This window comes from Pempheris klunzingeri, chromosome 14 (assembly GCF_042242105.1).
Source record: "Pempheris klunzingeri isolate RE-2024b chromosome 14, fPemKlu1.hap1, whole genome shotgun sequence".
NCBI classification, from domain to species: domain Eukaryota; kingdom Metazoa; phylum Chordata; class Actinopteri; order Acropomatiformes; family Pempheridae; genus Pempheris; species Pempheris klunzingeri.
The window spans coordinates 23,610,564-23,625,120 of record NC_092025.1 but is presented as its reverse complement, the minus strand read 5'-3'; the positions used below and the strand labels follow the sequence as shown (position 1 = coordinate 23,625,120).

Below are 14,557 nucleotides of genomic sequence, written 5' to 3'. Positions count from 1 at the left end.
AGGCAGCGCAGACGTGGGCAGAGTGTGGGGGTATAGGAAGAGGAGAGAGCGGGAGAGTAGGTAGTAGTGTGTGTGAGGCTGTCAGACAGCATGGTCTGGGTCTGAGGACACCACCGGAAGACGCAGCAACAGCCTCCAGACCTCCATGTAGACCAGTGCGGTGTCATCCACAGATCACCTGGACCTGCCCACCTATCAGCACCCACCCAGGACACCACACGCCTCTTCCAGAGAAGCAAGAGGAGGAGGCAGAGGAGAACGAGAGGGGGGTGGGTCTGTTTATCTTCTTTTTTTTTTTTCTTTTCTCAGTTTTTTGGTTTTGGGAGTAGGCTCCGGGCTGGACCGCATGCATGACACAACGCAAAGGCGAGAAACCCACCATCAGCATCCAGGAGCACATGGCCATTGACGTGTGCCCTGGCCCCATCCAACCCATCAAGCAGATCTCTGACTACTTCCCCCGTTACCCGCGGGGCCTCCCCCCTGCTGTGCCCCACCAAGTGGGCCACGCCGGGCCCCTGTGCACTGCCCTCTCCACCTCCTCGGGCGCCGCTTCTGCCGCTGCCACAGGAGAAAGTGACCGCCCCAATGAGGATAAACCAGACCGGGCTTGTGCCGGAGCCTCCGCCTCCTTACAGGCCACCAAGAGGGACGAGGAGCCTGATGTGGAGGGATACGACTCAGATGACTCCAGTGAGTGATGATTCCCCCTCTTGTTGTCTTCATCCTTCTGTTTACCATGGTTTAAAGCATGTCTGCATGTGTGTCTAGCCCTTTTAGTTCTTCCTCTCCCTCTCCCTTTCTCTTATTACTGCATCTCCGTTTTTTGACACCGGTTGCCAGGCATCCCTCCAGTCGGGTGGCTTTGTGGCTTTATCTGTCACCTTTTCTTCTCTCGGCTCCCTCGTCCATCTCTTTCTATCTCCAGTCACCTGATGTATATGTGTATGTGCGTGCACTCATTTTGTGTGCCCACCCCCCCAGTGTGTGTGTGTGTGTGTGTGTGTGTGTGTGCTGCAGCTAACTCTTTCCCTCTCAGTCGACAGACAGCCAACTGTTGCTGCTGCAAAGAACACAGCTCTCCCCTCCTCCTGCTCCTCTGCTCTCCTCCAACTGAAAGAATGATATGTGTGATTTTATTGGAACAAATGATTGCATGTGTCTGCCGAATGTGAGCGTGTGTGCATTTTTCATAATACCAGTGTGTGTGCAGGATGCTCAGTCTATACTGTCGATCAGTCTCACCGGACTGAGTGATTCATGGCTTCTTGGTGAAGCTTCAAATTAGTCGCAGTTTTGCACTCAGCGGAGTCTGACTGCATCTGTACGCTCCACATACTGTACCTGCCAGTGGCAAGACAGTTCCAATTGTGTGAGCTTATTATTTGTCTGTCAATCTGTTTTCGTGTCAGTTTTCAAAGCATAAAGATGTCCGTGTGGGTCCATGTCCGTCTCCATCACAGAGAAGGGAGGCTCCCTTGAGAAAGCCTTTGTTGAATGTCATTCCTTTAATCTATTAGGTTTGAGTGGATGAATAATACTAATGATAATACGCAGAACAGCTATAGGAGCAGTAACAAGTCACAGAGGTGGAACAAGATTTGTACATACTACAAATTCATTTTCACTCTCAGGGAACGTTCTCACAGATCGATGATATGACAGGCTGCACCAGTGCTGAGAACTCATGCAAACGTAGTGCCAAAATGAAAGCTGCTGCTACCTGCATCATTTTTTACAAACCTTAAGATCTGCCACCTTACAGTAATTCCCTGAAACTGCAAACAAGTCTCCGTTTCAACATTTGCTTCCCCCGAACTTGGCCCCACTGTAGCTCACTCTGAAAAACATGTTGCTTGCTTGGTGCACAGAGACAGACGGCTGCTTCACGGTGTGTTTGTATCCGACTCGAACAGCCTTCTTAGAGGTTTGTCGCAGGTCCTCTCTGCACAAGAGACTTGTGATTGCAGGTTAATGTGTGACAGCAGTGCAGCTTCTCTAAGAGTTAATCCATGCAGAGCAGCATGCGGGGGGGGGCTTAGGCCATCTCTAATCCTGAACTGGACAGGAGGGGGGATGGTAGGGAGTGGAGGGGGCAGGTTGGGCCTGGCAGATGTTGCTCTATGACCTCCGTCAGGCAACCAGGATTTCACTCAGTGGGGGAAAAAGAGATGGAGATGCATTCTCCCAATTTATGACAGCAATCCTCTTTGAGCGAGAAGCCTGACTTCCTGTTTGCTCTTTTGTTTCACAATATGGTGTTTTCCAAAAGTCCTCATTGGTGGTTATCGACGTGAAGTGTGTGGGAATGAATATTGTCAACTGCAAAGTGATACTTCTGGTTCCTCTCAGACTGACATCTACTATATATATTTGTTATGTGGTAAGACGGGTTGGCAGTTCAGTTCCTGCCACCTCCATGTTGAAGTGTCCCCAAACTGCTCCTGATGGTCAGCCATCAGTGTGAGAGTATGTTCACCATTGTTTGCTATCATCACAGGGCCAAGTGGCTACCCAAACACATCACTTACTAATGTAGTTGTAACTGGTGGGAATTAAGGGTTCAGTATCCTTCGAAGTGTTTGTCAGATCCTCTGAGATTGTCTGTCGGGAGGTCTGCATCCACCAATCCAACAATGGCGCCTGCCTTAAAGAGTGACTGGCCAGCTGTGTGGAGGTGTGACGGAGGGTTTCACCCTCTCTGTCAACTCCCTTTTTTTACAAAAACTTTTTGTGTGTGCTCTGGTAAGTGCAACACTGTTAAGGCCTTTGAGGAGAGACTTCCTGAAGGTGTCCCCATTTGTGCACTTGACTACAAAGACACAGAGTTCTTGGAGAGAAACTGGGGAAGGCAGTCAGGAGGATAACAGCAGGTTCTTCCCACTCAGCCTTCGAGTGTGGCCACTCAGAACAGGTTTCGCCCTTAGATCGGACACGACTTAGGAGCGAAGCAAACCAGGGTCTTAAAGATCATCAATACAACCTGACAGATGTATAATATCTGGAGAGAATGCATCTTTGATTTCAATCACTCTTTTATGCTTCCTTTTTGCACACACACTTGATTGCAGTATCTGCCAAGACGTATGAAGCAGCTGAGTGTGAATGCTGTTGGCAATATGCAACAGGTGTTGGGGATGTTGTGGCATGCACACAATATCTATAACATTAACACCTACTTACTTGTTTTCAAAGTGTCAGTTGAGGATCAGACACTGGAGGTTTATGCAAACGTCAAACCAAACCTCCTCTCCATCCTTCCTGCTAATAAGGCAATTAGACACAAACATCTGCCGGAGCATCATCTTAATGATTTTACAATCACCTGAAGAGTCATCAGGGATGCAGGATAATTACGATGTCAACTACTCTTCTCAAAAAAGAAAAAAAAAAGGCTGCACGTAGAATAAACCTCAAAGTAACTATGGTAGCGATTAATTGTGGACAAAAATACTGGATAGGTTATCCAGTATGAGTCAGCCGCATGCTCATCACCAGCCTCACCTACAGTGTTGACGAGACACTAAAATAAATAAAAAAAAAATAGATCACAAGTGGCTGTTTGGTTTGGTTGGTCCCAAATATTCCCAAGCTGTTGCTGCCAAGGGAGTTTGTGAGGACAAACATACAGCGCAGAAACAAAATACGACTGCAGCAGAGTGAGTCTGCTGGAAGGAGCAACACCATGAACTCAGTTACTAAGATCTGCTGTACGTTATGTAGGAAAAGTCTTTTCTGTCCTGTATTTTTCTTACTCGTACTCTCTCTGATCAGAGAAAGCATGAGCTCACACTGGGACAGTGTTACATATCAGAAATAAGTCAAACATCAACAGTAATCATCAGGTTTTCCACACATGTCATGTTGTACCAAAGCCAGTTGTCGTACCGTAAGAAATCAACTATGAGACATGCTTTTATGTTTTTTTAGTGTGTTTTTAGTAACAAAAGCACTGTGACTTCCCATCTACTTTACCATTAGGAGAATATGTGATTCATTTTCTGACATCTTGAACACAAACATTCATCAATATAATCAAAATTTTCAAAGACTGATGTTGTGCAACTCTGAGACAGACCCCTGAAAACAAGGCTGTTTGATAAGAGCTCACTGTAAAAGCTGGTAACACATGGATGTCAACGAGCTTATAGGAATAACAATAATGAAACAGACTTTCTAACCACTTTCTCCTGACTCATCAGCTCAGCTTGTGTGTCTTTCCACAATGCGTCCCATCTCGCAGGGTTAGAAAAGTTTTAACACACTTGTTGTGAGGCCGATCTGATAATTCTTGGCCTCACACATATGAGTCACACACTGAGGTAAAGTCACTTCCCCCTCCTGGTGGTGCGGTAAGCGGCACTGTGATCTCAATGGAAAAGCTACTTCAGTTTGCATTTGTTTGATTGTCTTCCAAAAACTGCTTTGGCAACTTTCCCCCTGTTGCTACATGAAATGCGAGAGAAGGGAACTCTCTTCTTCCTGTTGTTTGTGATTTAAAAAAAGTCAGCGCTGCCCCAAATTGGCTCTTCATGCTCCTGTGGGACTTGATCCAGTATCTGCATGCTTCCTCTGGGGGGGCTGGGGAGGGTGGAGCAGTGTGACAGTGTTCTCCCTTATGTACCAAATCACACAGGGACATCTCAAGTCTCGCTAAGAACCTGCTGGCTAATCTGCATAACAGCAGCATTTTCTGATTCATTGTGACTCAACCTTGATTCTAATTGAAACGGAAAAGTGCATCACCCACCAAGTGTCCCAGCTCCCCTGCGAAGGGCGGTAATCAAAACCAATTGGACATTCGGATCTCTGCCACATCAATTAATGGCTGTCTGTAGTGGGTGTGGAGGACCGCGTCCCTGCCGCGCCCAGCAGAAATAGCTGGTGTGACCCACATGACAGAGCGGGCCCTTGTGTTTTAGAGAGATAAGGCTCAGAGCCATATGTGTTGACAGGACGAGTGCAGGTTGGTCGTGGGGGGAAGAGTTGGTAATGTATGCACACACAGGTCTCCCCTGAGACGTCTTGCTCTGGCAGGGCTGCTGTCTCTTCAGCGCACGACCTGAGCTACAGTTCTTGCTTGTATTTGTCAACTGGCGAGGAGAGATGCAGTAAGAGTGAAAGGGGAAGTGTCGAAAACGGAGGAAGCTGATCCGTCAGAATGCAAAACCATATTTTACGTGCAGTTGTTATTGAGGATAATTGGGAATTCATTGCAAAATGAATAAAAAGGTGTTTTATTTTGAGTGGAGACACAATTCTAACCGCTGTTATATGACTTTTTCAGTCAAGTATTACTTTGTCTCATGCAGAGAACAACTGCAATGATGCAAGTCCACGTAATAATTGATCAAAAACTATTAGACACTATGAAATACAGATTTATTTGACCTGTGCTATGTGTATAATAATTCTATAATAACCTTAGTTTATCTTGCAATTTCATATGAATATAGATTAGAAAGAAAAAGGTGACGAGGGCCAAAACTACAGATTAAGACGAGAGGAAATCAGTTTTGAAATCAGTGCTGAATTAGTGTCGGGGGAAGGTGGAGAGCTGAAGGTGGTGCATCACACGCAGCTCCAGGAGTCCGAGGAAGGTTATATTCATCCCTGTCACCCTCTATATGCTTTTTTATTTCAAAATTATACCGAGCAAAACAAGCTGCCTGGTGACTCGCTGTAATATGATGTGCCCCATATTATTTTCTCTGTTGATCTGACATCCTCTCCATAATGAAGAAAACACTCAGGTTCAGCAGCAGCAGTGTAGCGTCGCAGTGAGTGATGACTCTGTGCTGTGCCAATGTTTTTATCCTGATTAGTGAAGTTCATTTCTCATCCCTGTTTTCATATTGTTTGGCTGAACAGCACAGAGGAGGTCTGTACAGATATTTGAATCTTTAAAAATCTGATAGTAACCTTTTTACTTGACAAGGATAAAGAACCCCTTATTCATTGGGATCCCTTATTTTAAGATAAGATATACTGTTCACCAGGTGGGACATTTTATAAACATGAAAAACACATTTGGCAGCAGCCTTTAATGGACAAAGATAATGGAGACAGTGTTTCTAAGCATCTTTAGCTAATCTATCTTTAGCATTTACATACTGCAATTTATTGTATTGATGCATGTGTGACAAATTAATATCAGCCAATTACTTAGTTGCTGTATTCCTAATCCACTGATGTGTATTGTAATAGGTTGTCTGATATCACAGCCAGACGAGGGCCAGCCAGCGGTAAGGATGCACTGATCCGATCCACTGGATCAGCGTTGGCACCGGTACTGACCTTGTTAAGAGGATCAGGTTGAAGTTTTCAGGGCTGAGATGTGAAGTTGAACACACAGACGCAGAACAAGGGTGGCTGAGTTCATTCTTCAGCTGAGGAATACATGAGACTCTGTGATTGTGGTAAAAGGAGCTGCTGCACATATATACCCAAAATGCCATTCACCGTTCGCACCACGAAAAGGCAAACCCTTCCTGCGTCACTCCAGACTAGTGATGTGTCGGTCGCGAACGATCCGGTTCTTAGAGCCGGCTCTTTGAAGTGAACGACGGGAACCGGCTCCTGATCGGGAGCCAATATGTTTGTTTTTGTCGTCTTTTTTCTGCTAAAGCTGCATGTGATTGGTGCAGTGCAGACTTCGCAAAATTAAAATTAAAATTTCACATCAGGCTCCACAAACAACCTGCACAGACATGTGTGTACTGTTCACCATCAGTTCAGTTAGAGGAGGAAAGACTAGTAAGGGAAGCTGCTGTTAATGAAGGAGCCAGTGTGTCTACAGCATCATCCAGGACAACACCACAGACACCAAGACCTGCAGCCCAGAGCTCCATGAGCCCAGTAAAACTAAATAATTTAAAATTAATAAAGCAATAGAAACAATAACTATTCTATATAATGTGTTTTTACATTAGTAATTCATTTTACACATAATCTGGTAATACATTTATTGAAGCAACCAAATAATCTGAGGAGCCACTTGGGAGCCAAAAGAACCAGCTCTCTAAAAAGAGCCGAAATTCCCATCACTACTCTCCAGACCTCCTGAATATCAACACCAGATTGAAGCACAGAGTTGAAGCATGCATTAATTATTAGAAATATTAATAATATCTGCTCGTGTTACGTCTGCCCGTTCCTGTGCATGTGTCTACAAACAGTTGCTACTGGATTGATCCTCACAACTTGAGTTTAGATATCAAAATTGATATCTGGAGGGAGGAAGTTGGAGGAGTGCACCCCCACCCAGGAGAGAAGCCTCTCTTACTCCTGCAGCATTTCACTTTGTGCTTTAGTTCAACGCTACATCACAGCTGGATGTGGTCACAAACTCAGCAGGCCACACCCCAACAGTGATGATGAACGAGGTCGGGTGTGCAGCAGAGTACACAGTACAGCAATGCACCCCCCCCCTATACAGAATATAAGCGTGAAGTTTCTTCAAACGTTCAGAGATGCACTCTGGGGCTCACGTTTTCAAAACAGAACTTGAGAGTTGATTCTAACACGAGCAGCGAACCTCAGTAATGAGACTGAAACTGAAGTGCTTTTATTTCTAAGCCTGCAGATGAGCCCGGCGAGAGCACCTTCCTGCTAAAACCTGGTGATTCAGAAAAAGAAATGACAGCCCACTAATCAGGTGTAAGAGAAGAATAATTCAATATTTCCCCGTGCACCATCCCACTTTACAGTCGGAGTATGACAATGAGCATTTCTCTCATAATCTATTCTGAGTAATGTGAGTGTGAGACCAAATCAGAGGTTATAGAAAGTCATGTCAGAGGCATTAATACTCGATGACAAAGGGCACTGTTTCTCTGCAACCAGCTGCTACGTAGGAAACAGTTTAGCAGAATCTTACAAAGGCTTTTGGTATCTAACCAATGGGATCATCGTCTGGAAACTATGTACACTCGGAAGAGAAGGAAGATTGTGTTGAACCATCTGTTGCAGACCTTCTGCATCAATCCTCTAGGAAACATCCCCTGAGCCTCATAGTGCTCAGTTCAATGTAAAGAGCGATTTCAACGCTGCCGTGCCCAGCGCAGTAGAATCCTATTAAGAGTCTATCTGCAAGCTGTCATACAGTAGTAATGACTCACTGTAGTGTCCCATGTTTTCCTGTGACTAACCCAGCACTAACAAAGCAGGCCAGATTGTCAGCCTGTTCACATTATGGGTTATTATTACTCGTGCTGTCTCTCAACAGGAGCCGTCGAGTGTTTTAAGTTAGCAGCAGTTCTGCTTCATCAGATCCAAACTCTGCCTCTGCCCTCCCCTTCATCCCGCTAAGCACATTATGTAATGATAATGCCAGCTATTACACAGATCCATTTGGTGTCTGGGGCTGTCATCAGTGGGGAGAAATTTTGTTTGGCTTCAGTTTGTCACACTTGTGCGTGCACACATTGAGGCAGTGTGTTTAAATATCGGCGGTGATGCATCGAGGCTTAAAAGCTTTAGTTTTTGAAATGCAAAAATCCACCTGTTTTTATCAGTTTAAATCACGAGGGGAGCGCTTCATCCCTCTCACCGACGAGCCAAAGACTCCATTTGGCTAAATGAAATCCTCGTGTCTGATCACTTCTCTGCCCACACCAAGTGATGAATCAAAACTTAACTAACTTAACCACAACTGCAGTGAGTGGGCACTCCGTCCACGGAGAGCTGAGTTCACCATTATTAGTTTCGTAGCTTCTCATCTCTTTAGTGTCCCTCGGTGTAAAGCATGAGTGTGCTGCGTGTGGTTTAATGAAGCCACTTTAGAGGATACTTTGGTCGGAAAGTTCAGAGCTTTCACGTTGTTACTTCTCACCACTCTTTGTAGTCAGAGGCTGATGTTGATGATATTTGCATGTAGATTCATTAAAAGAAGGAAAAAACTTTCATGACTGCAACATGATAGTTTGTCCAGCAGAGACCTGGTACGGTGAAAACAACAATCAGTTGCAAGTACAATACAGTAAAAAATACCTGCATTAATAAACAGCTTTGTTGGTCAAATACACACATCACAACAGCATCCAGGCCGTAACTAGCTTAGCCACGTAGCTAATATAATAAAGGCACGGCTATATATTTTTCTAATCTAATCATGTGCAATATCCTCCTCTTTTCAGTCAGCACAACTGCACTGTTTTAATACATTCTATTTATATTCATCCACACCTGTTTGCACCAGAATCCACAATCATGTTTTTGTATATATTGTATATATTTTCTATATTTTTAATATTTCTATCCGGTATGTGTGTCTGTGTATGTGTGAACTGCTGCTGACAACAATGTGAATTTCCCCACTGTGGGATAAATAAAGGTTTATCTAATCTAATCTAATCTAATCTAACATGGTCAAAAAGACAACCAGCAACTCACTAATTTAGCAAAGCAATTATCATCCAGCCGCACTTATAATCATGCAAACACAAAATAGAAAAGTTTTTCTAAAGGGGCGTTTTCAGCCTCTGCTCTTGGTTTACCTCTCCCATGTGTGCCGGAGCCACAAAATTCAGTGAAATCAGGAGGAAGCCTGGCTGTTTCTGGACAAGGTCACTGACTTTATGGCTCAGGCTGAGTCAGTTTCATCTCCAGTAGCAGTAGACAGACCTTTTCCAGCCTGCACACGCTCATATAAAGCCATTTTTTCCTACTTGCTCAGTGTCAAACACAGACGGGCACATTTACCAACTAGCTGGTGAAGAAAAAGCGAACAAATGGCAGCTAAAGAGCCGCGGCGACAAGCAAATGCTAATATTGATCTGTGTGTGCTGGATGATGAGCCACACCAACTGTACTGTCTGCTTGTTTTAGACTTATTCTGCCCTCCTACCGGCCAGACTTGGTGAATACAGCTGCAGAAATCATTGCTCCATGCATATTTTAATTGTTTAAAATATAGACCTGCTCTACTGAATCGTTAATGAATATTACTTTTTCATCTACTGTAATGTTAGTTCCTCTATTATAAGACTCGTCAGTCCATCTGCATGCACCCACCGTGGTCTAAAACAGAACCACATCCTCAGTTAATGTCTGTGCTCAACTCTAAGACCTTTTTATATCCAATAAAAACAACAGAACAACCTTTCTGCTCGAATAAGCTGGTGCTGCTGACCCTACCTCATGGGGAATACTGCCTATACCTCGTCTCCACTGCTCCGCTGGAGGACTTTAGGTTAAAAACACACAGCAATCAATGATTTCATGGATTTTCTCTGTGTGTCCTGGAAGGCCCCCTGAAAGCAGTGCTGGCTGAAGAACTCCTCAAACCACCACATGATTAGTTTTCTTCCTCCCTTCAAAAAACCATTTGATCTCAGATAATATCAGAAAAATAAAAGTAAAACTGGGCGTGCTTTGTTTGCAGCGCTACACGTGTCTGTAATATATAAATAAGTAACTTTGTTGTGGTTCCCTCAGCGGACCAGACGGTGAGCTCAGCTGTGATTGGAGGAGCTTTTTGTAAGTCAGAGCCCAACACTTGTTTTTCTTACTTGGCAAAAGGTGCTTTTTTTCCTGTTTTGTTCGTCTTCCTGTTGTTACTCCCCGAGCAGATGCTTAACACATGCTCCTTCAAAGCTTCTCCATCCCACCTCTCCCGGATCAATAATAGGTCTTCACCTTGGCTCTTTGGGCTCTTGGAAGCCATATCTTAGTGATTTCAGTCTTTCAGTTCCTGCTCCCACAGGAGAGAGAACTCAGTGAGCAATACCATGCAGTTCTGCTGTAGACGTGCCACAGACCACAGCGTCTGGCCTCAGAGTGGAGTGTTGAACTGAGGCCGCTTGCTGAGCTCACCTGGACTATTACCAGCCTGGCAGGAGGTCTTCCTTGTGTAGGTGTATTTCTTTTATTGTCTGCTAAAGTGGATTTGATTTCCTGGCGGTGGAGGACGTCTGTCTTGCCAGATGGTCTCCAGACAAGAGCAGGTTTTAAGATTATGCATGGAAATCTCTAATCCCACTGCAGTAAAGTTACAGAGACACTGCAAGTCATGCTGATATGACAACAGCAATTTATATTTTAGATGTTTGTATTGATTGCCCTGATTATTCAGGGAGAGATTTGGCACTGATCATAGAAACTTTTAAATTATTTTCATTGTATGAGTTGATTTTGTTTTAGTTTGTAGAAAAAGCAAAACTGCTGCAGTCATTATTACAATAAATTGGACATTAAAATCGGTCTGATAACGTCAGAAACTCATAAAAACGTTTGGCTAAAGTGAAAAAAAAGTGATGTACTGATAAAAGTAAATTACAACCAAGTGTGATGAAAACAAATAAGCAAATGAATCCTGACTTATCGGCTTGTCACTCAACTTTCTGCACTGCTGAAGAGAAACATCAGATCAGAGTCTAGTCTGGTTTTTAAAAACACTTAAGTCCAGTTACATGCAAGATTACTCTGCATTTTCTAGGAAGTAAAAGTCACAGGACTCAGGAAGTCACCAGTACATTTGTCTGGATATATTTACAAAATTATAAGAATTATGTCAAAAGATATTTGGTTGAATGTTTAGTCGCCCGACTCCCTTCACTTTGCTAAAGACACCAGTGTTACATCATTGCTTAATCATGAGTTGGATCCGGATCTGCTCCTAAATTTAATGGCTCCTTCCTTCCATATTTCATGAAAATCAGGCCAGTAGGTTTTCTGTAATCTCGCTGACAAACACACAAACTGACAAATGGCACCGAAAACATAACCTCCTCAGTGGAGGTGATAAAAATCCGAGGAGGCTGTTCTGAATTCACAAAGCAGTACCCCTGCCTCGGGCGAACGATGAGGTGAAACTAAGACCACTGCATTACAAATCAAGCGCTTCTCACTGTATCGCGTGACATTTAATTGTCATGTTCAGCATTAAAAAGCATATTCAGTATGCATGCTGTGTCTCCAATAACATTCATCAAAATCACAGAAGGGCTTACATAAAGATCCATGACTCGTCCGCTTTTGGCAACCCCACAAAGTAGCAGTGCCTGAGTCATCTTTTTAGGGAGCAACGGGCCTGTAAAAACTCAGGAAGCCAAAAAAATTACATTTTTCCTCCAAGTCAACTTTTATCAATAAATGCAGGGGCGGCCTTGGTGGTGTGACTTTGCAGCTTCTACACCTCCGTGGCGGATGTGAAGAGGCGTTGTAACTGTACCTCACATCACTGGCAAAAGGTTGGAGGACCAAACAACGCTTTGTTCAAGAACTTTCACAAAACCAATAAGCTTATGTTATGATTCCTGCACACAATTACGGCGTCCATGATCTTAACTCTTGGTCTATATTTGAAATGTCGATTTTCTTTTGAATGAAATCTAAAATAATGTTTATTTCTTCAGCATTTACAAGTTTGTTCACCCCTGTAGTTGAAAAAGAGCATAAACGTACCACGTGAAAGCTCCTGCAAACGTTAGCTAAGTTGCTTTAGCATCTTCACATGCATGCTGGGGAATCACTTGAGACGTGTTTTGGTGCATCCTGTTGTTTGGCCACCAATGATAAATTCACACAGTAATGAAAACCCCACTGCTATCTATTCTTACTTGAAAAAAAATCCATTTGAATCCCACATTCTTCTCAGCTTGCAGAGTTTAAATATTTGACTATGGGACTCTATTAGCTCTAGCTCTTCTCTCTGCTGCTTCATATTCACACGGTCACTCATCTTGATTTATATTCTGTCTTGACCTGATTCAGTGCGAGGGTGGATAGAAGTCCATGACTTGCTGCTCTGCACCGCCACTTACTGTTCCCTTTTGAATCGCATAGTCACTGTGATGTGTCTGCACTAATGTTGCCCTGCTTTATACGTCCTAAGGTTTAACGTGACAGTGAAGCACAACACTGTAAGCCCTTGTATTATTCTCTAGTGCATTAGCAGTAACAGTCAACTTCAGTGTGCATCATAAAAAAAAACACACATCAATAATCCTTTAAAATGTAAATCCCCTGTCTTGAGTGGAAGCACAATCTTTGTAGTAGATGTGCTGTTTCAGGGAACGTAGTGTTTGTTGTGGGGGTGCTGAAAGAAAACATCACACTCTGTACATTAACATTGATCTGCTAGTAAAAGCACTATTACAGACAGCAGCAACCCGTGTGCACGATACAGGCCCACTATCGTGATATAATGCTATGAAAGTCAGCAGTCTTCCCCGGATCTGGTCGCCTGTGAACCGCCATTTTTAATAGCTTCAATCATTTCAACCTACTTCAAGGTATTTTACCAGTAAAGGCTGCAAAACGACCTCCCTTCCTCCAGATGATGCTGGGAGTTGTTGCACAAGTCTTTTCTTTTTTTTTGTTCCTGTTTGTGCTGAGAACAGCTGATGGCAGACTGGATGCTTACAATGCAACTGTTGTTCTCCAGCCAAAAGAGGTTGTAATTCCAAGCACCGTCAATGCCGAATTTTAACAGGAACGCAACAAAAGCACAGAGTGGGTTACATCAACACTTTCTCAGAGGACGAGTCACCCTGACCTCCAATGTCTGTGCTTCCCAACGTCTCACTCCCACGACCAGAAAAAGTGTTGCCAGTAAATCTAATGCAGGCATCGACTGGGTTTCCTCCAAGTCCAATATTTACTGTCTTATAGCTCTGTTTTTGGTCTCCACCAGTTCCTGAGGGAAATATCTGGCTCTACAGCTGCTAAATGCTCCATTGTCTTCGGCAGCTATTCTCTCTAGTTGTGTCGGTCTGCCATTTGGTGCTCACCAAGAAGTGTACAGGTTTTTAGGTCATAGTACCAATACTTAAAAAAAGTATTGAAGGAACGTTGGAGCTTCTACAACACTGTTTCTGTAAGGAGTCACGAGTTAAGTAGGTTTGGGGTCAGTGGGTTAATCTTTATCAATGCATTGTATTTTATGAGCTTATTTATAAGCTTATAAGCTTGTTTTTCTGTGCAAAATCTTAATTTGAAAAGCTACTACAGCTGTCAAATACCAAGCACAATATTTCTCCCAGAAATGTAGTAGAGTAAAAGTATAAAGTGCAAGTAAAATGGTAAAAGTTTCTCAGAGTACAGCACTTGAGTAAATGTACTTAGTTACTTTCCACCTCTGCTAGAAAAATAAATCATACAGAGTGGGAAAAAGCAGCTCTTCATCCGACTCGATTAGCATTTGTTCTGATCCCACCGGTCAGAAATCTGTATCTATGCTGAAGAGAGAGGCAAAACAAAAATCCCACACAGAGCACCAAACAATAATTCAGATGGCAGCATCATCGCAACATTTCCAGGAACTGATGCTGTGAGTTTCAGAGGTTGGACTCCCTGCAGGTTCTTATCTCTCTGACTCACAATGCCTCTGTAAGTCTTTTAGTTTGTTTGTTCATCTTAAACCCACTGTACACTCCTGCACAAACAGAACTAAGTAAGTATCTCAAGCTTTCCCCAGCAAGTAGTTTTTACCTCATAGCAGTTATTGATCAGGGGGAGCTCAGAAAACCCTCTTCAAGTCTTCTGTGGTTATTTTCCACGGAGAGTGGGCGGGCTGCACTCGGACGTCTGTGTGGCTAAAAGTAAAATAACTTTC

The 14,557-nt window shown here is 43.6% G+C and overlaps 1 protein-coding gene across 1 annotated transcript in view; it reads left to right on the top strand.

Moving 5' to 3' along the window:
* The first annotated feature begins 350 nt into the window (after positions 1-350).
* Positions 351-14,557, top strand: part of doc2b (double C2-like domains, beta) — a 107,700-nt gene continuing 93,493 nt past the window's right edge. Inside the window, exon 1 of the mRNA XM_070843888.1 lies at positions 351-693. Coding sequence (XP_070699989.1) covers positions 351-693 — 343 coding nt within the window. The remainder of the gene's footprint in view (positions 694-14,557) is intronic.